The sequence below is a fragment of the Agelaius phoeniceus genome, chromosome 5 (assembly GCF_051311805.1).
Source record: "Agelaius phoeniceus isolate bAgePho1 chromosome 5, bAgePho1.hap1, whole genome shotgun sequence".
NCBI classification, from domain to species: Eukaryota; Metazoa; Chordata; class Aves; order Passeriformes; family Icteridae; genus Agelaius; species Agelaius phoeniceus.
The window spans coordinates 53,597,158-53,620,625 of record NC_135269.1 but is presented as its reverse complement, the minus strand read 5'-3'; the positions used below and the strand labels follow the sequence as shown (position 1 = coordinate 53,620,625).

At 40.6% G+C, this 23,468-nt stretch overlaps 1 protein-coding gene across 8 annotated transcripts in view; it reads right to left on the bottom strand.

Annotated features, from left to right (window-relative positions):
- Positions 1-23,468, bottom strand: part of PLXNB2 (plexin B2) — a 252,189-nt gene that overhangs the window by 33,026 nt on the left and 195,695 nt on the right. For all 8 annotated transcript variants that reach the window (XM_077179032.1, XM_077179028.1, XM_077179033.1 and 5 more), the window contains 4 exons: positions 18,657-18,829; positions 16,363-16,511; positions 13,327-13,435; positions 299-435 (listed from right to left, as the gene is read on the bottom strand). In XM_077179032.1, the coding sequence (XP_077035147.1) occupies positions 299-435; positions 13,327-13,435; positions 16,363-16,511; positions 18,657-18,829 (568 nt within the window). The remainder of the gene's footprint in view (positions 1-298; positions 436-13,326; positions 13,436-16,362; positions 16,512-18,656; positions 18,830-23,468) is intronic.

Here is a 23,468-nt window from a genome sequence, read left to right as displayed (position 1 = left end):
CACTGAGGACATGCTGAGTGAAAGCATGGGTGGGTTTGAAGCAGCCAGTCTAGCAGAGAAAGCCAAAAGTGGAGAAATCTTTGGACATCTAAATTCTCCCACTTAAGGTGTTTTTATAGCTGCTCCTTCCGCTGAAGCCTCTGAGTGAGTTTCTGTCTGAGTGTTACATGCAGACCTCCATTGCATGGGAGGAGTCACAAAGATATAGACAAAGGACTTGTTTAATTTATAAAGGGCAGAAAAGGTTGGTGATTTTTTAGGACATAGCTCTGTATAGTTAGTTACTTGGGCTACATACACATTGCAAGGCTGGCTACCGACTGTAACTTGAACATCTTTCTTGGAACCAGTGGCCAGATTTATACCAGAGATGGTAAGTCTGGTTCCACCTGCTTGTGGACCACTTTCAGGCCTTATGTGAGAAGGATGAGGTTCCTGCAAAGAGAAGATGGTCAAACTAAGTGAGAAAATTAAAATAAAATTTATACCAGTATTATTTAGCTTAATAGGTAATATAAGTTTAATATCACTACCTGAAAAATAATAAAATTAGAGCAATGATAGACAAATCTTCTAAAATAAAACAAAATCTTTTACTATTCATGTTGAAATAAGTAACAGATAATGTGAATACACTTTTTTTCTTTATTGTATTTTATGAGGCTTTATACAAGTTTCAATTCCCTATCACAAAATGTAGAGTTGGCAGCCATTAAGTTTGTGAGAGCTTCCTGTTGGATTTCCTGGTTTCATACTTATTTTAAGATTTCTCTCTTCTTTATGGCTAGGTCTACCTTCATCTTTCCTTACCCTTTCCTATGTTCTGTGTCAGCTACAGGAGACAAAGAACAAGGTTTTCAAAACTTGCACTAAACAGAAAGAATATGAAGATCTCTTTTATCTCAAAAGGCTCTCAATAACTGTGGTAAAACTGTTAACCTATTCTTAGGCAATAAACTTGCAAAGAAAGAAAATCAGAAAATGCTCAGATTCTCTTAATGTACCTAGAACCTTGAAGTGGGTTCCTTAAAACCAATTAAATCAAGCAGACACATTTCAAATTGTTATAAAATTTGTTTTATATTTAAATTTTTCAACAAGTTCCCTCCTTTTGTTCTCAATTCGGTCTTTGTTTCAATGATTGTATTCTGGGAGCTCCACCGTAAATTAACAGTAAGGGCTTTTCATGAGCAGCATGATTTAATTTGTCAGTAAGTAGTTCCTGCTTCCAGTTGAGAAAAGCATCCTTATTCAGGACCACACTGAAGCTGCTGAATCAAGAGGATGATGGAAGCCGAGCAGGCCACGAGATGTGGCCTCCAGCTGGCTCTGGGTGCCACTGCCTGCTGACCCCACGGCTCCCCATGCCTGCAGACGTGCCACAGCCCTCGTGCCATGGGGCCACAGCTGCTGTGCCTGCAGGCACCACTGTGCCCTTGGCTAGGCAGCACTGTGCCCTGGGCAGGCAGCACTGTGTCCTGGGCAGGGATCACTGTGTCCTGGGCAGGCACCACTGTGCCCTGGGCTGGCAGCACCATGCCCTGGGCTGGCATCACTGTGCCCTGGGCAGGCAGCACTGTGCCCTGGGCTGGCATCACCGTGCCCTGGACAGGCAGCACTGCACCCTGGGCTGGCAGCACTGTGCCCTGGGCAGGCAGCACTGTGCCCTGGGCTGGCAGCACTGTGCCCTGGACAGGCAGCACTGTGCCCTGGGCTGGCAGCACCATGTCCTGGGCAGGCAGCACTGTGTCCTGGACAGGCAGCACTGTGCCCTGGGCAGGCAGCACCATGCCCTGGGCTGGCATCACCGTGCCCTGGACAGGCAGCACTGCACCCTGGGCAGGCAGCACTGTGTCCTGGACAGGCAGCACTGTGCCCTGGACAGGCAGCACTGTGCTCTGGGCAGGCAGCACCGTGCCCTGGACAGGCAGCACTGTGCTCTGGGCAGGCAGCACCGTGTCCTGGGCTGGCAGCTGCCCTGGTGTTGCACACAGATACAGGATGCCAGGTCTAAGAGTGTGGCTGGTGAATTAGGCTGGGGCATTGCTATGAGGGAACCTGATCCTGTGTTTGCTGAAGCATACTAGATCAAGGCCTTAGGGGAGGCTGTGAATAGGTGATGCCTTTTCTGATATTCAGCGGTACTGCTCCACCATACTAAAACAGGCTTTTCTTAAATGAGTCAAAAAAAGTAATAAGCTTTTTTCCCAGACTCATGTATATTTGTAAATGACAGCTGTTCTCCTCCTCTTGCATAATCTTGCAAAAATGGTCGACTGATAATAAAGTCCAGGCTTGGGGCTATTTCATATGAAGGACATGCAAATAAAGCAAGAGGAATGAAGTTTGAAAATGTCCCTTGCTGATGAGAGTTTCCTTGATCACTATCACACAGCACTGATCTTCCACTTGAAGGAGGAAAAGCCCTTCTCAGAGGCAGAGAGCAACACTCCCACTTCTTCCTAGTCATGCAGCAAACCCCCTTCTCTCATGTAGCTTTGCTCAGGCACAGACCATCTCTGTGACAGCTTACAGCCACAAAGCCAAGGGCACACCAATTGCAGGGAGGAAGGGACTGATATACTGTATTTCAGTTCAAAGCTCGGTGACTCATCAACAGGTTTTTAACAAGCAGCAGGAATCCATAAAAATGCATCCAGCTGACTTCATGGTTACTTTACAAATTTGTTTTATTGAAGCTCAGATATTAGAGAAGCACAGAGAACTCTTATGTGCTCTGCTTTTTTTATACTTTCATGTCTAGGCAAGTTCCCTCTGAAGGAATGCATCATGGTTCAGCACACTTCACAAATCCACAATGACAACCGTAATTTGCTCTCGAGTCATTGAGCTTTAGGAATATGCTTTAACTAATTGGGTGTCAATTGCTTTTCTTCCCCGAGAGAAATCTGTTTGTAAACCCTTCACTCCTCAAGAGTGAGCATATGACTGCTCTCATGCACTACCCTTTGATTTAGCTTTAATTTAATACATCACTCAGGTTACAAGATTTTTATATAGGGAAGTCACTAAAAGTAATTTAAAAGCATTTTAAAAGCTCATTTAGGTCTATATAACCCTGTGTGTGCATCCTCATATTTGGATTTAATTGCTTGCTGATTGAGGCGAGATTGAAACAAGACACACCAGCGTAAACAAAAAATTTTAGGGGGTCAATTTTAAAAATAACATTTGAAGTTTAAATTAGAATAAGTCCAGATATGCACCTTATAGGAAAAACTCATTTGTGCTTCTTTATAACAGAATTCTGTTGCTAAAAAGATTACAATTAGAACTGTATATGAAATACACAGTTAATAAATACACAGTTTATAAAAATGGGTCAAATACTTTAAGCATAACCTTACCACATGGACAGAAAACCATACCTTTTATTAAGTTCAAATTATATCCTAATTGCTATAAATTGTTAACCATGCTGGACTTCTGTGCTTTCCATGGGAATTATTATCTGCATAGCATGCTTAGGATAGCTTTCAGATTAATGTTTTCCTCAAGAACTACTAAAGAAGCAGTATAGGCAAATTCTTACTCTATGAACCTCTGAAAAAATCTCTTTAAAATTTGTAGCCTTTTCCCTAAATACTACCTCCACTGGAAGGTTAGGCTCCAAGGACAGGCTTAAAAAGAAAATGAACAAGAAACTACTAAAAGCAAGCCTTTAAACATAGACTAAGGAAACAAAGAAAGAAAATAAGGGTTTCTGAATCATCACACACACTATTCTCTGTAACCTCAGCACAACGAATGAAAGGAAGCTTGCTAGGAACTTCAGTGGACAGCTGTATTCCTTTCTCTTAGCAAAAGTGGGAGTTAGAGCTCTGTTGGGTTATCTGATGGGTCCTTTTGGCAGGGCTCAGCTGTCCCTGTTGCCAACAATCAGTAAATGCAGAGTGAGCCACAAACTTGAAGTTGAACCACTCAGCATCACTGTCTTTGAAGGACCTGTTAGTGGTTGCCTGCATTTATCTCCCTAGGAATAGGGATGTAGAAGTAGCCAGCTAGCAAAGTTATCTCTGAAAAACATAGTTCTAAGGGGGAAATGAAAGAACTATCTGTTCTGTTTTCCACAGAAACTGGTTAGTTTTTTTTCTGTTTTCTTAGAAAGGCATCAACTCCACCTCTTGGAATTGAAACTCAGCTACACCAGACAGGAGAGCTCACCACCCACCCCTCATGCATCCATTGTGCACACACATCTCAGTTGCACTTCAGGCTGAATGGAAAACTGGGGCCAAGAACCACTCTGGGAACTAACACAGAGGGCAGCCAAAGAGGAAGTGGAATGGTTATGGCTAACCCTTATTTTGTCTTTAATTGCTGATCTTGCAGCTGTCCCTCAAAGGCCTATTTTAAAAGTGCTTAATTCAAAATATTCGTATTTAACACATTTAAAGTAGTTCTGCAAATACCAGGAGCTCTCAAGAGAACAAATAACGTGGATGCTTCATAAAGATGATCTAATAAGGAGAAGCTGAACGATGCTTTGTGTGCATGCAGAGAAATTCTTCAGCATGACTGCTAACACTTTGTTATTATAAACTTGGAAGGAATATTACTTGATTAATTTTAACTTGCTATTTTCTGTTTCCTATTTCCCCTCTTTCCCTTCCTCCTAAGGACCTGCCAGAAAAAATAAGCAGCTGAAATAAATTATCAAGAATTTTAACAATTTTAATAATCATTTTATTGCAAAACCAATGTGCTATGAATAAGTTTTATTGCTTCTCTAAAGTATTCATGGATGGCTCAAAGAACAAAGCTCCATTGGCCCACCTGGCAGTCTTCTTAGGAGTACCAATAAAGGAAAAAGTAAGGTCATGCAAATGCTCAACCAGAAAGCATTTTTCAAAAATGCAATTAGGTAGATAGGATCAGGAGGAGAACGATACTTTACTGAATGCCAAGTTAATTTGAAGAAGTGCCATCAGTGGTGATCCAAGACTTCAACAAGAACTGTGTTACCTAAGGAGAAGGCAGCCCATTCCCATGGCTCAGCAGTCAGACAGACACATACGGGCCCTTGCAAGGTGCCAGCTCTAATCTCATCTTACAAGGTCTTATCTTGTGCAGCCTGGCAAAGCTGCACCTGACCCACAGCTCTATGTTGCTACCAAAATCCTACATGAGATTCCTTCTCCTTGCAGAGGAAGACAAGGGGCAGACAGTAAATCTGTCTGTGCAAGCCTTCTTTGAGGGATAATAAAAATGCTGCTTTTACCAAGAGCCCTTTAAACTGAACTCAACCTGAATGTTCAACTGTTACAAATGGGACTGATAAGCCTCCAACCTCAAGTGCTGCAGTATCAGTGATGCTATTTTTTTCCAAATCCCCTCAAGGATTTCTTCTCTCCTTCTTTCTGCCCTTCTGTCATTTCAGTCTCCGAATCAGAAGTACACCTGCTGTCATGATAAATACCTCCCTTTCTTTTTCAGCCCTCTGCACCTTGAGATCTTTGTTGGCTCCGTCAGAAGACACCCGGGGGAACTCAGACTTTCCATAACATCACTGTAACATCACACTGCAGTGCTCAGTGCAATTATGATGTTAAACAGAACATTTGATAATGTGTCCTATATGGAATTTGTAGCAGTCCTGTAATAATTCTTCTGGAAAACATCAGCCCTTGTGAGGACTTGGCAATACTTCATTTCTCATGGACACAGTAAAATTTAAACAACCCTGCAAATGATGATTTAACCCTTGTTTTATAATTCCTTTAAGTGTAGAAAATAATTCAAACATATTTCAGTTTTTCTCTTATTTTGCTTGAAATGGAGGAATGTTTTTTCAGGTCTATACTTCTTTTGTCACCAGGAAAATACTGTTCATGTCTTCCAGGTAGTTTAATGCTTGAGCATAAATATATTCTGCAATAACAGGCTACCTTGTTATGAGGGCTTTTTGATAGTTTAGCTTGAAAAAGCCTATTCCAATGTCTGTCAGCTGTTCAGTGGCCTGGTTTTTGAAGAGTCTGGTAAGCCATTTCCCAGCAGAGGGACTTTGTGCCACCAGGACTCACCGCTGCTTTTCGTTCTCATGATCATGCCCTGTGTTTGCAGAAAGTGGATTTGCAGTTTTGATAAAGCCTGTGCAAACACACAGCTATGCTGTCCAGAATAAAATTCAATACAATAGTTCAGTTGGGAGTGATCTTCAATCACCAGGTGTAACTTGCTCCCTACTGCATGATTTATCCCAAAAAATTATTTGATCTAAACAGGATTTCTTGCTTGTAGGTCTGACGAGAATGTAGCCTGGAATGAGAAATTTGAGTACTTCACACATAAATCTTCCTAGGCCATACCTAGATGTAATAATGTTGAGTTCAAGATCTCAAAGTCCACCTGCAACCCAACTTTTCCATCTTATATCAGACTGCTGGGTAAGTATTACTGAACTGATAAGTAGTTTTCCCAATGCTTTGATAACCACAAGGCTATTTTCCTTATTGGAAGGATAAAAGTGCTATAAATAGGTTATCTCTTGTTCTTTTACACCTGTGGTTAGTACCCATCCTGTTGCTATGGTTTACCTAAAAGCAGTGGTTATCTGCTCCAAGCAGTGAGACAACACTTGTACATTGCTTTTGGTACCTAATGTTCAAATAATGAGAGCATGTTTAGTAGCAAATTCATATTTCCTCTTTGTAATACCAATGCAAATGTGGCATTTAGATTCCTGTGTGCCACTGTCTTATCCTTGCTTCATCAGCACAGAAGTACTGGAAAAAAACCCAAAGAAAAATATTGACAAAAAGGCTCCAGCTGGCCCAAGTATATCTGTGACTTCACGTTCAGGCCATTTTTCAGTGTCCTGTATTTTTCATCACAGCCAGAAATCTCTTCTTTGCTTGCTTTGTTTTTATCTTTTGCCCCTTACTTAAAAATCTGTTCACAGAAATGCTGTGTATTTTTCATTGTAGTTTCATGCTTTCTGTATGCTAGAGGGTAAATTATCTCCATGTCTGTTCCACTTATAATCACATTTAGACATGAACTTGCTTATTAGCAGTGTACATGGCTGCTGCTCTTACACAGCTACTGTAGATGCTCTGAGCATTCACATTTAGCTCTTACATTTTTTATTCTGTTTTTTATCCTGTTTAATCTACAATGAACTTTAAAATCTTTAATATTTTATGAGTTGCAATTAGTCTTTCTGCAGAGTTAGGAAGGTGATATCTTATTTCTTCAGATTTTTTACTTCTATTTTAGTAAAAAAATACCATTTGTAATCTGAAAATTCTCTAAGAGAGCTCCTAGCATTTTAGATCTCTGTGGTCTGCTGGTGTTAAATCAAAGCCCATCTTTTACCTAGCTAGCAATGGGTTTATTCCTTTTTTCTTTCTTTTTTCTTTTTTTGTTTCCTGGTTTTTCACAATTTTCTTTGCACTTAAAGATATAGAGGTGTAAAAGAGAACCATTCCCCCAGCCTCTTTTTCGCTCACCCATCTTGCATCTGATATTGGATTTTCCAGACAGATTCATGTTCTTTTTCACTTGTTCTGTTTGCTCTGCAGCTTTCCTGGTTTGCACTGTCATGTCCAGCCAACTCACTTCTGGTCCCTTACAAACCATCCAAGAACAAGAGGAGTGCACACCCATGGAGCATCACCAAAGTTCTGCATGTCTTCTTTATCTATTTCTCTGCTTTTCCATTTGTCTGTCACCAAGCACAACCTCATCTATACAAAGTTTCCTTTCCCAGAAGAATTCCTGGACATGACTCTGTAAATAAGGGACACTGTCTACTATGGTATCCATCTGTGGTAAGCAGTTTCTAGCCCATGAACTGCACTACTGAGATAAAACTGGTTGCCCTTTATTCTTCACTAATGTAGAAAATCAAAGACAGAAACAAAAAACCACCAAGGAAGCTACTGGTGGATCACAAGAGGGGCCAGAAATTCAAGAACAGTTGGACAGCAGCAGAGGAGAGGAACCTAGCAGAGATGCACAGAAACCTTGGCATGAAGTCTGTGCTTCAGAGGGGGATGCTGGAAAAAACACAACTGTGCCAGATCACAAGCAGAGACACAACTGGGAAGGGAAAAGAGGATGGTGTCAGAGCATGGCCCCGTGATGCTGAGAGATGCCAGCTGCAGCACAAGGGGAAGCCAGCAACAGATGGAGGTGTTCAAACGGACATGATGGGCAGCAAATGGCAAAGCCACCTACGCTCCCTTCTGTTGGCTCCTGCAGGCACTGACCTCCATTTGGGGGTCTGCCTTTGATGCAAGTGCACTTCTTCACAAGTAGGAATGGGCTCCTGTGCTTCCACACAAGCAGAGAACAGGGATGCTGTTTCCAAGACCTCATGACAGTGCACACAGATGTGGATAAGATTCTCACAAATGTACAGGCCATGTTGTTGCTGAGCCTTTATCACAGCCATCTTTCCTTCACAAATCCTTCCCTCTCCTCATCCTGGTTCCAGCTGCAGTAAATTCTGGCTCTTGAAAAAGTAATTTTTTACCAAAATTGTCTGCCTCACACTGAAAGCCAAATTATTCTGCCAACTCTTGCATGTTATGCACACAAAAATAAAAGGCATAGCCCGTGAAGTGCTGTAGACACCAGCCAGCTTCTTGGAGGTCAAAATGGCATTTCATGGACTATAAAGGTAACCACAGGAACTAAATTAAACCTCTGAGTGGGGAACTCAAGCCATTAGGATCTGTTCTTTCCCCCTCAACTTCCCTCCTTTCTCAGACTCAAGGGAGCCTGTTTCTTGTTTTTTCAGACAAGCCACCCACTCACAGGATATTCAAGCAGAGAATTTCCACTGTGCATTCTTGGCAGTCTGGTGCTCACCGCAGTGGCTGACCTGACCCCCTAGCTCTCCTCATCACAGCAACCATAACACAAGTCAGTTCCTGCAACAGCAGATAGATGAGGAGCTGAGTCCTGCCTTTCTGGGGCTGCTTTGTCCAAACCTTACACCATGTAAGCTGACCAAACACTTCCAGGTACTCCAGGTGCCCAGGCAGAGCATTTGCCTGGCAATGTGCAATGTGTGTTGGCTGCTGTGGATGGGACACTTAAGCAAAGGGCTGGTATGTTAAACAACTTATTCTTTGGACTGAAAGCAGCATCTTTTTATCATGAGGCAGACACCACATGATTTTCTGAAACACCACAGAGCTCTTCTGACAGGTTTGATGGAGAAATGGGAGCATGCATGACTGGAAAGTCTGCACTATCATACATCCAGTGTTTACTGGCAGCTCTCGGGCAGAATCATGAGTACTGCATGCTGGGACATGTATTTAAATGCATGGCTCAGAGGATAGAGAGTTAAGACTAATAATAGCCACATGAATAAGGGCCAACTTCACTAAAACTCTCAGGTATCCAGGAGCTCTCCTGTCCCCCATACGGACTGACACACAAAGAAGATGTACGGCAAGACTTAAGAATAAAATAAGAACCTCTGGAAGCAGTTCCAGACTTCTGTGGATGTGTGGTTTATCAGCATCAATCATAATGGCAACAAGTATGTAATTTTCCCCACAAAAAAACCCACCCAAAGCCCCCAGCTACAGTGTAAAAGGAATGTAAAATTGGGGCAACAACTCAGAGTGAAAAATCAAGGAATGAGCTGAAACCTCCACAAAAGCCTTGAGGCACTGATCTGGTGAAAGCTTCCAGGGCAATTTCTTCAAACATCACAAAGCAAAGCAGAGGATGGATGCACGTAAGAGGAAACTGCCACATTTGGGGGTAGATTGAGGTGGAAGAGTGCACCTTGTTAAATGGTAACTGTGCTGTTCATTTCACATTCAAACTTCCAGTATGGTGAATGTTCATGTTTGTTCTCAGGTCAGGCTCTAATTTATCCTCCCTTCCTCCTCTTTTTGGTTATTCATCTCATTTAGGTAAATAGACATCCTGGTTTACAAGAAGTCATTTTTTCCAAGCCAGTTCCTAAACTACCTTCAGCACCTCAGAAATGTACTACACTTTTGCAAAGTTCTATCTCTAATTTCACCATCTTAGGTTTATTTGAGCTTTCTGAAAAGTCATTCTAACCTGCACAGCCTAAACCTCACAAAATCGTTCCGACAAATGCTGGAGGTGCCAGAACCATCCACAAGCTCTTGTCCTGGTGCCTTGAGTCTAAAGAAGAGGTGTTCTGAGAAAAGAATCAGCACTTGTATGGGATCAGCAAATCTGGGCCATACACATTGGAAAAGCTTAACTCCTTCCTTTGAGACTGCTTCTCACTGCCATAGCAACAAGCAAATCAGATAAAGTTAACAACAAATGAAAAAGCAGGACTGGCCTTTAGCCATGTTACTGCTCCACCTGCTCAGAGACCAGCCAAGCTCTCAGTGCTCCAGATGTACTGCATAGCTGGATATTAAAATTTAGCAGGAGTTCATTTCTATTTCACTAAACAGGAGAATGGTTATTGCCTGAGCCTGCTTATAGTGAAACAATAGAAATGTCAGCAGAGGATGACTGGGTTATCAGAATTTAATTTTATTGGGACTGTACTTGAACTGAACTCAGGCTGGATAGAGAAATTGTGATGGGTAGGGAGACAAAAAGCTTTCTTCTCCTGTTGTGCAGCAAATAGAGTATTTACTGTACAGCACAGACACTTCTGGACCAAGGCATTTTTGTTCAGAAATAATTATAAATTGAAACCATGGCTTCCCTTTTAACTGGATTTTTGACCCATTTCATGAAGGTCTTGCACATTTGTCAGTTCTGAAATGCTCTGTAGTGGCAGACAGGAAAGAAGCATGAGTCTGAGACCCAAGTTGTTCTGACTATTGATTCTCATCAATCCACCTTTAAAAATAAATCACACTGTTCAGACTGGGTATCAACAAGAGCCAAACAGTACTACTTCTAGAATCATGGAATGGTTCAGGATGGAAGGGACCTTCAATGCCCACCTAGTCCCACACTCCTGCCATGCACAGGGACACCTTTCCCTAGACCAGGTTGCTTGAAGTCCCATCCAACCTGGCTTGAACAGTTCCAATAATGGGGCAGATACAGCTTTTCTGGGCAACTTCTTTCAGTGACTCACCACTCTCATCATATAATTCTTTCTTATACTCAATCTACTTGATACGTGCTTTTGGTGGCAGATACTAATCACATGTATGAGGCTGAGGCAGTGGGGTATATGGTGATACCTCTGGTACACACAGACACATCAGGATGAGCATCTCCAGTGTCTCCTTGTGCACTTCTGCCCTGTCATGCCACACGCTGCATTTAGAACAGTCACTGCTAAAGATGAAACTATTCTGCTTCAAGTAGTCAGAGCTCACAGTAAAAACAATAATAGTGACCAGCAGAAGGCTATCCATCCCATGTGCCAAAGAAACAGGGAAATACATGAGAGAAAATTTATTTTAGAAGGGTTCTTGGAAAGAAGATTATTTTCTTTCCTTTGTATATACTGAGTAGAAGAGGTTTTACACAAAGCATAGATTTTGCATGTCTGTGAAAGAGGTCTGAAAAAAGCACTGAAACAAGACTGCAGCTTTTAAGCCAACATTAACTGATGCAACTGTCTGCTCTGATTGTCTGTTCTCATGCCAAAGCATTTGTGCCACACTTGTAGAGGTGCACATCAGTGTGACACCCCATACTGACTTCAATCCTACAGTCCAAAGTTGGCTTCATTTTCTTGTGGAATTAAGGGAAATGAAACTAGAAATGAATATCATCAATTTTCAGGTGTGAATTGTATTATTTGTCAATGCTTTCCATATTGTAAATAGGGTCCACATGGAAAGAGTCTTGCAGTAAATAAAAATGCTCTTTATCAGCAGTTGGCTTAGGCCACTGATTTTTCAGTGATCTCAATGCAGGCAGAGACTGACACACAGAGATTCTTGGACTTGCAGGAGGACATCCACCCAGGTAATGCTCATGCACAGCCACTTCTCCCATCACCTCATTGATAGGCAGTTAAGAATCTTTCCCTGAAGTGGCCAAAAGCAATGGCTCCTTATGTCCCTTTCAGATGTGCTGAGGAGGGAATCACACCAAAACAAGTCCAAAGACAGGCTCCAAAGCCTACATGGTTCAGGTTTCAACCCATTCCATAATAACTTCACGTTTTCCATGAAAATCATGGGAAGATCTTTATACACAGAAGGATAGGAGAACTGGTGTGGAACACACCCAACAGATTCATGTCAAAATCTCATGTAGGTCTTACTGCCATAGTCTCTGTCCTAGAGACCACAAACATACACATGGGAGATTATATAACTGTTTCTGGTTAAGATCATATCCTACACTTCCACAAAGGAACACATGCCATATTCAAGCAACAAGGGTAGTTGTTTTTTGCAGCAGTGTCACCAGAGAGAGGAGGTATTTGCTTGGAAATTACAGAAACCCCACTTCTAGCCTGTTTTGTGAAAACAAGAATGTCCTCTTCTCCGTTAAATGTCATTCTCGACTTATTCCACTGCTGAATCCTTTCCTTTACTTCTCACTTGACATCAAGAATTAATGAGACAGAAGTTTAAATAAGGGAGAAGATAAAAGCCTAGCACACAAGTTATGTTTTATAGTTTTATAGGTCTAATTTTAAGTATCATTATGGGGACTGATATTATTTAAACCTCTCAACTATCACATGATCTTATAAAATTTGAAGACCTCATAGATACAGATAAAGCTACTTGCTGCTAAAAGCACAGGCTAGACCAGCTATAAGCTAGGGCCACGTTTAGAGCAAAGCAATTAACATAGAAATGAAATTCTCTTTCACAGTCACACTGAAAACAAAGCACATAAGTAATATGAACACACATCACGCTGTCTGTGGCTCTGCATGCCATACTTTTGAATGAAATAAATTATTAAAGAAATTAATGTACCTTCATTACTTATTCTTCAGCTGCTCTGCATCCATTCTTCTAATTAAGAAAATTGCCTAGACTAAATACCGTGATTAAAATAGTGCACCATGTATCTAGAGAATACCTAATTTTTTGCAGTGCTGACTTTTTTATTTAATAGTGATACTTCAGAGATATTATGTTACTAGTGAATAAGTTTATTCCACTTGCTTTTTTACCACATCTTTTTAACTTAGATGGCAAATGACATCATCCTATTTTAAGACTCTTAATCTATTGATCAGAATTGATTTTTGGTACTCCTTTTGTATATAGAAATGCTGGAATTAAGTGTTTTCAAATATTTTTCAATGGCAGTGCTATTGATGAAACAGTACAACAAACACAAACAATTCTGTGCTTAACTTTAAGTTATGTCATACACAAAGTATAAAACAGATCTCCGAAAAAATGCACTTACCTGGTATGTAAACAACACTTCACTTGGTGATCTACCTAATTTTCCATTGATGTTAACTTCAATTTGACCTTGCTGTGGTTCACTCATTGGTCCAACTTGACAGACAATCCTAAAAGGAAAGAATGTAAGCTTATCTGTTAGAAGTGACAGCTGCAATACCAGGGCAATGTATGTGAGCTACCACACACACTGCCAGCAAGAGCACCAACTCTGCTTTATCCTATTCTATGTAATCCAGTGCTGCCTCAGATTCCCAGCAAAACCACCCAAGAATAGTTTGCTTGTCTATCCAAGGGCTGGTAAACCCGAAACCTGAGCACTGTACACAGCCACTTCAGCAGTCTGTTAGTAGAAGTGCCTTCTCAGAGGACTCAAATTCAGCCCCATAAGTCAGTTGAACCTCTGCAACCTGACACAAGATTTACTGTGGTCTTTGTGATGTTAAAAAAACCCAAACCCACAAAGGAGCTCCCACCTCCTTGATGCAAACATCAGACCATCAGCTATCTTATGATTTTGTGTGTTTTAACTGCTGATAATTTTGTTGCGCATCTTGCTACCTTTCAGCTTCAAACGTTTTCACACCTATGATCAAAATCCCTTCAGAATTACTGTTCTCTGAAAATAAATTCACAGATAACACATGCAAAATCAGAGGTCAAGGAGCACTGGCCAAGAAAATGCTGCCTTAGAACTAACACTGCTGTTGAGTGATAGCTAGGATGTTTAAATTGTTATTTCAAACAGGTAAACCACAGAATAATAGCATGAAAAGACAATAAGGATTTGACACACTTGAAAACTGGGACAAATGCTTAATGGAGAGCTGATAATACAGTTAGATATGGAGGGATATAGCGCTCATAGCCTGCTCAGTCAGTTTCATATAGGCCACACCCTATGATCACTGCTCATTTCTGTCACTCTCCCTCCAAGATTATTGCTATTCTTCTTTAAACAGTGCATGACTTCTTAAAAAAATCTAAAGTAGCAAAAAATCCCTCAATGACTCCAAATTTCTGGGTATAATGTACTTAAATCAGGACTTATAATAAAAGGATTGTCAAGTCCCTCTGCAAATCACTCCAGACTTTTTTCCTGGGTACTGGCAAATGGACAAAATTCTCAGAATTCTTGCATGTCCTGGCATGTGTATGGCTGCCTGAGCCTGTTCCTCATCATCTCTCTACTGTATTCTTGGAAGTTGTATCTTCATGTCAGGCAGAAACAGGAAATGGTGCCTTTGGAGGAATTTTTACCATATGTCAAGCTAGGGAAAGCAGTCGGGGGCCGGGGCCGGGGGCTGTGGGGGAAACATCGTAGCAGGGATTTTAATTGGAAAAGTTCCCTCCCTTCCCAGCGCTGGCATTGCCTCCCTTCCCCCACATTACTAATGGAAAACTACAAAGAATGACTTCTCCAAGGCCAACAATTAAATCACCACAGAGCCAGAAAGCACCCTTAAGTGTCTTAAATCTTGCTGTGCATGGGAGCCACTGTCCCCTAAAAATACTAGCTTTTAACTGAAGAAGGATAGGGGAGCAAGACAAGGCACTTTTAATTAATTTTTTTTAAATTTAATTTTATAAAAAGAAGGTAATAATAATAAAAAAGAACAGAGGGAGATAAATACAGAAAATTAAAGATATCTATTTGAAGATTTTGACAACTTCTTTTTTTAAGCTTCCCTAGCCAGGAACATCCTTCAAAACCCACTAATTTGTTGATAAATGACATGATGCAAGTTGCATTTGTTCTCACCCATTACTACATTGCCAGAACTTAGGAAACCAGTAATGTTGCTATGATACAAGGAACCAGTCATCTCAGTTCTGGCTCCTTTCCATGTATTTAAAAATATCAAAAAGCTTTAGAAAAAGCCAAGAGGATGGGGAAATTCTTGTAAGGCTATGTCGCAACTCAGTGTAGCTTTTGCAAACACTGAAAATAAGGAATGGGGAAAGATGACTGGTTGGAAGTGCATGTAAATGCAGGAGTGCTGGGAATAAAATTGGGAAGCAGTAAGAAAAAACCAGCTATTCTTTACCTTCTTCAGTCCTAGAGGCCTGGGAAGCTTCTAAATGCCTGATCCATACATTGACTAAAGTTAAATATTTTTCAAAAGCTAAAAAAAAAATCACTTAGGTATCTTCAAAGTCACTTTCAAAACATGCCACAGAAATAGCAAAAAATTACTGTGTTACAATTTAAATTCTAGGAAGGAAAAGAAAGCCAAGGTTTCAATTGCAGCTTTCAAAAGTGAATGAAAGAAAAAGCCGTCATTACTCTTAATATTACAACTGAACCTTCCTGCAACGCTTTTCATCAGTTAATATCAAAAGGGTATTTCCCTCTTGAAATTAGAAGCTTGATATAATCTGTAGTAAACACCTAGATACCTACCTAGAAGAATTTAAGCATTCTGTTTTAATTTTTGGCACTGCTTAAGAGTGTGACAAGCAATCCACAAAACATCTACCAACCTGCTTAGGCAATTCAACATCCATGGACTTGTTGGCTTTGAGATGAAACTTAGTCATCTACAGCTAAACCTAAACTCTGGGCTCCCTCCCTGTCCCCAGGCAAGAAACTCTGTGGCTGGACTAGACAGATTTTAAGCTTCCTCTTGTTTTCCCTACTTTCCCATAAATCTTGTATGCTTGCCTTCACTGTGGTTCAGATTTAGCAAAGTTTTAATGACTAGATGCACATGTAGATTGCCTTTAATTTAAAAACAAATAGTCTTGATATATGTGCAGTAACAGTTTATGAAAGCTTTTCAATCAAGTAAGGAAAAAACTTCAATCAGGAGCAGGATGGTAGTACACCATTGTAAATTTGTTGCTGTATTACAATCTAAAACAATTTTAAATAGAGAGTCAGACATTTTACTATGAAATATTGCATGTATATCATAGCAATAGTTATTTTTTCAAATGGTAACCTTTTGTAACCACTAGAAGATCATCTTTTCTTGAAAATGCACAGAGGTTCCTTTTTTCTTCTAAAATCTTGTGAAAAGCATCCATCAATTACCTTGTGGAAACAGAGTAGAACTCCTCTTTAAAAAGACATTCCTTGTCTGCCACTGTTACATTTTTTACATCTTCTGCCTTTATTCCCAAATTAGATCCCATTATGGTCAAAAGAATTCCACCACTTAGTGGTCCAGTTTTTGGCTCAATCTGTGTTTGCATAAGGGACAGGAAAAAAAAAAAAAAAGCAAAATTAAATACTGCAGTGATTATGTTGCTCTTCTATATTATTTAAAGCTACTTTGACTTACCAACATTTGAAATGTAGATGTTTCTTGTAGGACAAACAAAAAACAAGCTATGCAACTTTTTAATGTTAATTAATCATCTGTTAGCTCAGAACTAGTATTCAACAAGATTTCATGTCTCCTGTGGCAGACTGTTATGTACAAAACCCTTGCCTGGTGCTTATTCTATTTTAAGTTTGCTTCCTCCACTGAAGTACTGTGATTGTGAAAAGCAAATTCATCGCACTCTTCTCACAATCCTTCCCCAGAGCTTTTCCAGCATTTTGTTGTTCTGATTTTATCCCTTTAGGTTCACAGCAGAGCAGTGCACCTTTCTAACACACAGTGCCCACAATAGTGTTTTCAAAATTTCCTCCAGTCCCTTGATTTCCCTTAGTGCATCTCATGGTAGGGTGCTGCAGCATGGGCTGATGGTAACCAAGTAATTTGCAAATAAAATGAGGACAGAGAAGACTGTGCAGTTGCAGTGGAGTGCTTAGACTGGAATATGGCCCTAACAGGCACTTCAATTCAGAATATTTGCTGGGAGGCTAACCTGCTTTCCTACACAATGCTTGGAGCACCTTCAGCAAGACCTTTTCAGGCCTTCAGCTTTGGAGGGCTGCAAGTTTGCCATCAAGAAAAGTGAGGTTGCACTTCAATGCCTGCTCCATCAAAATCGGTCTCTCAGGTCTAGGCAAGCCTGAGCACAGCGATGTGGCTGCCTCTGCTGGCTGCCTGGCCACTGGCTGTCCATCTGCACTCAACCCATACACAAACTAGCTGAAACATTACTCAACTGTTTGCCTAGCTCTTTCCAAATGTTATGTTCATATCTAAAGCTAATGTAAGGTCTGAAAACCTAAAATATTTTAGTATCTTTTTTTTGTCCACAATAATGTAGAAAGAGGATCCCAGGTGAAAACACTTTTTTTTTTAGATTTTCCTTTTCCTTTTTTCTCAAGTCATGTTTACCTGGGCACAGATACTATACAAGTACTCTTCTCCACACATTTTGTCAATCTTCTAGGGTATTTACCTTCCTTGGCAGACTTCAGCTGTTTAACAGCTGTTTCTTCTCAGATGTGCCCTCATGGCCAACCTTCCTCAGTGTTCTGCAGGTCTGCCAGTAGGCACATTGCACCTCTGACTGCACAGTCTCCAGGAATGCAGTGTCTCTGCCACTTTGAGCCACAGGTTTCAGACAGTCCCTACTGAGTGAAACATCCCTTCTACAACTCTCAACCTGTGTCACACAGTTACCACATTTTGTGATGGCTTGAGATGTGTTCTCATCAAACAGTGTGTCTGAGTTTTTAAGTACTGATATCACTGCTACAGCAATTTACATTTGCCCAGTGGAAGCATGTATCACTCTTTTCTCAACAATTATGCCCAAAAAAGCAGCATTGGCTTGTTTCTGGAAAGGACATGGATTTATGACTTTCTTTGCCTTGCTGACCCACCACAGTGGACAACAACCTTCCCTGACTCTGAGTGAATGCTCCGACTGCAGAGTAAGTCAGGTGCACATTTGGCCTCTCTGACTTCTTACATTCAGTTCCTACAGCCTTGGATTTGATGCTGGTGTGGACTGAAAAATATCACTGACACCTGGAAAACACTTTGTGACACAGAGCAGAAAAAATCTGCTCCCTTATTAAATGCTATTTCAAAGTCTAGCTTGAAGCCTGTAAAAGAGCTGTTGTATGTATTTGTAGTTCCAGGAACAGTGAACCTCTATTACAGACTAATTTCAGGTAGAAAGGAGAAAAAAATCCATGCTAAGAATGCCAGAATCAAATGCCACGTTTTAAGCATGCACTGCTACCCTGGCTTCTGATACAGGGAGGACAAGGCTTGAGAAACAAGGAGGCTCAAAGAATCCATTCAGTCTCTTATTTTGAGTCTTTACAAATCTCTCACACACATCACTACTGACATTATTTCCTTTCAGCTATTTCAGAGGCTTGCTTAAGGAAAAAAACCTGCCTTTCAGTATGAGCTCACTCGGCTGCTTTCTCATGAAAAATATGATGCTGGTAGGGAGAGAAAAAATCAATCTTACACCAGTGATTTCTGGAGGAGGACACGTGTCGGTGGGGGCAGCGCGACAGAGCTTTTCATAAACGCACTTGCTGGGCTTGCCATCCTCCTCACACCACACACACCTGTACTCAGGTGGGGCAGCAAGGCACAGGCTGCAGTCGCTTCGTCCGTAGGAGCAGTTGTACAGAGTCACTGAAAGATGAACAGCAAACATATTTAGATGTTTCTCTCTGTTTCAAGGATATTCAGTGTCCTTTAGGAAGGAAAAGTAACCCTCTGTATAAAGTTCAGTGGAGTCACGTGAGTAATATGTACAGTCTGTTCTCAACCCCTGAATGATGCTGAGAGAAAATTTTATTTTTTCTCTATGGAAAAACCTGACATTTATCCATGTGCAGAGTATGACTAGCCTGCAAATATATTTTTGTCACTCAGGCACTGTCAAAACATTCAAGTACAAAGTCCTTACTTTGACTAACCTCAATAACACATACAATTGTTTAAAGATTAATTCAAAAATCAGGTCCTTGGAGCATCCCAAGTCAGATATGGAAGGTATAGACTCTGCATAGATGTCAGTAGGGGTGGACACCAGTGGGCATGGGACCTCTGCCAGTTGCAGGATTAAAGGAAGACAGCTGCCTTTGTAGGCTGTTTCCAGGACATTTGGGACTTTCCATAATCATCACTCATGCCTGAACCAAATAGAAAGTTAACACTTAATAAAATGTTAACCTTTGTTCAAGTTAATACCTCTGTGTTTCTTCATGCTTCTCTATTTTCTTGCTTTTGTTTTCCCTTTTGTCTTGAACTGTCATCCTGATGTACACCTTGTTCCTTTTGTAGTGGGGTTTAGTTCTAGCTTTTCTGAGCCAAGAAATCAAATCTGATAGTTGTATCTCCCTTACTGATGAAGCAGAGACCAACTGTCCCAGACACTAAGCTTGTTTTGGCCCCCATCAATCTTTAGCATGATGCACAGTCCCTGAATCAAACTAATTTTCCCAAATAGATGCAAAGCCTTGAGACATATCTCGGTGGTTCAACACCATAAGGAGAGCCTGGGCTTACAAAAAACCATATGGAGATGCACTTGAGAACTAGCCCAGAAGAAAACAGACTGAAAAGATACCACGTTTCTCTAGGGAAAGTGAGCAAGTTGCCCAGATTGCCCAGCATGGGAGTGCTGTGCCTCCCTGGACAGGTGGGATGATTATTGTAAAGAGGAAAACATCTTCCTGCCTGCTTTTCTGCTCCATTTTCCCTTCCTTCTCTCCACTCTTTGCTGCTCTGTATTTCTGGCCACACAGCCTCTCACCCTCTGCCACTGAGGCTCTGTCACTTTTTGAGTCTTGTAAATCAACTTAACTTACCAGAACAGCAGAAAGCTTTTTAGGCTTCCTCCTGTGCTCTTTCAAGAGTTAAATGTGCTTGCAGATGGGAATAGGGTATACAAGACAGAGCCTTAACATCTTCCCCTTCCCCTTCCCTTCATTAAGTCCCAAGAAACAGTAGCCTTAGTGACACTGGATTCTTTTCAAAAGAGGTTCATACTTAAAGATGCAGGAAATAAAGGAAAGTAAACAGATGTGGACAAAAGTAAATCCTTTTGAGATGCATACAGTAAAGGCCATTAAAAGCATCTATTTAAAATGAGCTTTTACTCTCAGAGGAGCAGGGCTTTACAAAGGACACTGGCAAAACCACCCTCCAGTCAGTAGCATTTCAATACACTTGCTATCTTCCTAGATAACAGCAGCAGCAGTAGCCCTTGAAATATAATTCCAAGAGACTACCATGTCAGATTTCTAGTGAAATGAAATTAAAATGAGAATGCTAGTTTTCCATTATTTTTTCAGCAGTGGCCTTATTCTCCTGCTAGGCATGAACAATATTGCAGATGCCCAAGTCTTGGCTAGCCTCTGCCACTTGCAGGAGAACATGTAATCCCATACAGGCAGTTTTTCTCTAAATGCTGTGTGTTTAAACCCGTCAGCATTCAGTTTCACAGCTAGTCTTTAAGATAATAACAGGTTTTTTTCTTTCCCTTACAATGAAGAGTTAATGCAATGATGCAGCCTGATTTTAACCCTTTCTTACCTATAGTCAGCATATCCACTTGATTTTAAGTACCTTTACAAGCACAAAATTAGCTGAAGAAACATTAGAGGTGCATGCAAAACTAAGGGACTTTGGCATTTGTAAAAATGAATCAATGAGAAAGAGCATCCATTTGATTTAATCTCTGTCTTGAACTTCCAAGGAATTGATGAGCACAAAGCAGGAGTAGCATCATTTGCTTCATAAACTGAGCACATCAATATGAAAGGCACTGAGCAACAAACATAAACCAAGCCATATTTCCTGCAGTTTGTGTGTCAGTTATCCCCTCTGTATGTTGTTTTGTGGATATAGTGCTGGGGAAAGGCACCAGACTGACAGCCCATGTATGCTGCTCTTTGCCTTGTGGACAGTGGCAAGGACAAGTTTCCTTGCTGGGAATCGCTTTTATAGAAACCAGATTGCTTTCTTATGAAAGACTGCTACTGCACAGACACTTCAACAGGAAATATTGTTGAGCAAACCTTCTCCTTGGCTTCCCAAACCTTGCATTTCCCACCCAGACAACCACACGGCCATCAGGTAGAGCATGGGAATTTGTTTACTCAATTACTTCATTATCCTTCACTGGCTGGACAGGGATTCATATTCCATCCCTCAGCAAACAATGTCAGCCCTGCGAAGTCTTGATGTCCCTCACATCCAGTTGCTTAAATGCAATGAAGAAAGCCACGGCCTCAAAGCATTAACTGCTCCCCTTGTTCACTGATCAGCTCATTATTTGTACCAGCAGCAAGCTACTCATTAGATTCAGACTCTTATCCATCACCTTTAGATACCAGCTGTGATATCATCGATAAAAGAACAAAGGATAAAAGGGATATATTGGATTTCACACTGTTCAGAACCCCTGATGGCTCGAGATGTAAAAATGCTATCATAACTTAGTATTCACTAAGTGTCATACAAAGAAAGGGTTCTTTCACTGGCAGGTTCAAAGGTGCTTCTCAGCAGCAGCCATACACCCAAAGCCAATTCTTTTCAAGATGAGATGCATAAAAACACATTATGCTCTGGATTTCATATGGCAAGGGAGTCTGAAAGTCAGAAAGAATTTGGATTTTAAAAAATCCCTTTTATACTAAAAAGAGACATCTGTTGATAATTTTTCAAGTTCCCTCTTGGAAGTGTTCTATATTTCAATTTGAATTATAACATTTCTTTAATAATTTAGCAACTTTTTTGTTTTGTTTTGTTTTGTTTTTAATGTTTTTTCCTGACTTGGAAAAAAGATGTTGGGATTATTTGGTTAAAATTCTGCAGTTTTAAACATGACAGCCTCTGGAATGGAAATTAAGACAGTCTGAGATTGTAATATAACCTCCCTATAAAATTTGTGCCAGGTCCTCTTTTAAGTCTTTTAACACTGCACACAGAACTATAGGGAAAATCTTCTAAAAACATAGTTCGTGCTGCCAGTATGAAAGAGAATAAATTTAAATATTGTACAGTTGGAAAAATGGTCTGAAGATTTATTCTGCAGAGGAAATTACTTGGGGGACTAGGATTTTCCTGATGCTGTCCCATAATGCAAGTAACAAGAGGGTTGCCTCATGGGTTTTGCAAAATTCTGCCTTAAATGTCAGTCCAAAGACATGTAAGCTGGGTCCTAGATACTGCTCCATTGATTTTAAAGCAGTTTTCTTACCTTAGGACTAGGATTCATTGTTTCATTATTGTATGTTGAAAACAAATGAAATTTATATTCATAAAGAGATTTTTATCAGAGATCAAGTCTTTGTGCTATAATTTTAAATTTATTTTTAATAGAAATAAATTAATAGAGTAATGATCTGAAAACACACTGAATGTTTCTGTGTTTTCTTGATTGCCAGCTAACATAGGGACTGCAGAATCTGCCTGAACTGAGACAAGCTAAGAGATGAGATTTCAGGTAAAGTCCATATGAGTGGCTGTGACAAGGATCCTCTTTCTGCTGTTAGATGAGGAAAGTTTATTGAGGAAAGGAAAAGATCATTGAAAGAAAAAAATCAAAATGCTTAAGTGTTTAATTTTCATACTTAAGTATGAACTGGGAAGCTTTGCTATTAGGATTGTACTTCAGAGCAAAAGCAATCTTGAAAATTATAGAATCATAAAATCAGAATACTTTGGGTTGGAAGAGACATTTAAAGGTCACCTAGTCCAAATCTCTGCAATGAGCAGGGACATCTTCAGCTAGATCAAGAGATTTTTGAGATTGTCCTGTGTACAGCCAGCAGCTGCACTTGATGATCCTTGTGGGTCCCTTCCAACTCAGGATATTCTGTAATTCTGTAACTCTGTGATTCTACACAGAGGCCCATCCAGCCTGAACCTCAATGTTTCCAGGTACAGGGCATCTACTATCTCTCTGGTATCCACAACATAGCCCTGTATTAGTCACTGTGAAGAAAACAAACTCTACTCCAGCTGAAACCAGCACAGCAACCTGTGCCAGTGTTCACCAGCCTCCTTCCTTATATCTAGTCTAAATCTACCCTCTTTCAGTGTAAAACCATTACCCCTTGTTCTAGTGCAACAGTGCCTGCAAAAATTTAGTCCTTATCCTTTTTATAAACGACCTTTAGGTACTGAAAAATTGCAACAAGGTCTCTCTGCAACATTCTCTTCTCCAGGCTGAACAACCCCAACTCCCTCAGCCTTTCCTCATAGGAGAGGTGTTGCAGCCCTCTGATCATCTTTGTGGCCCTTCCTACTCTGTTCTCAT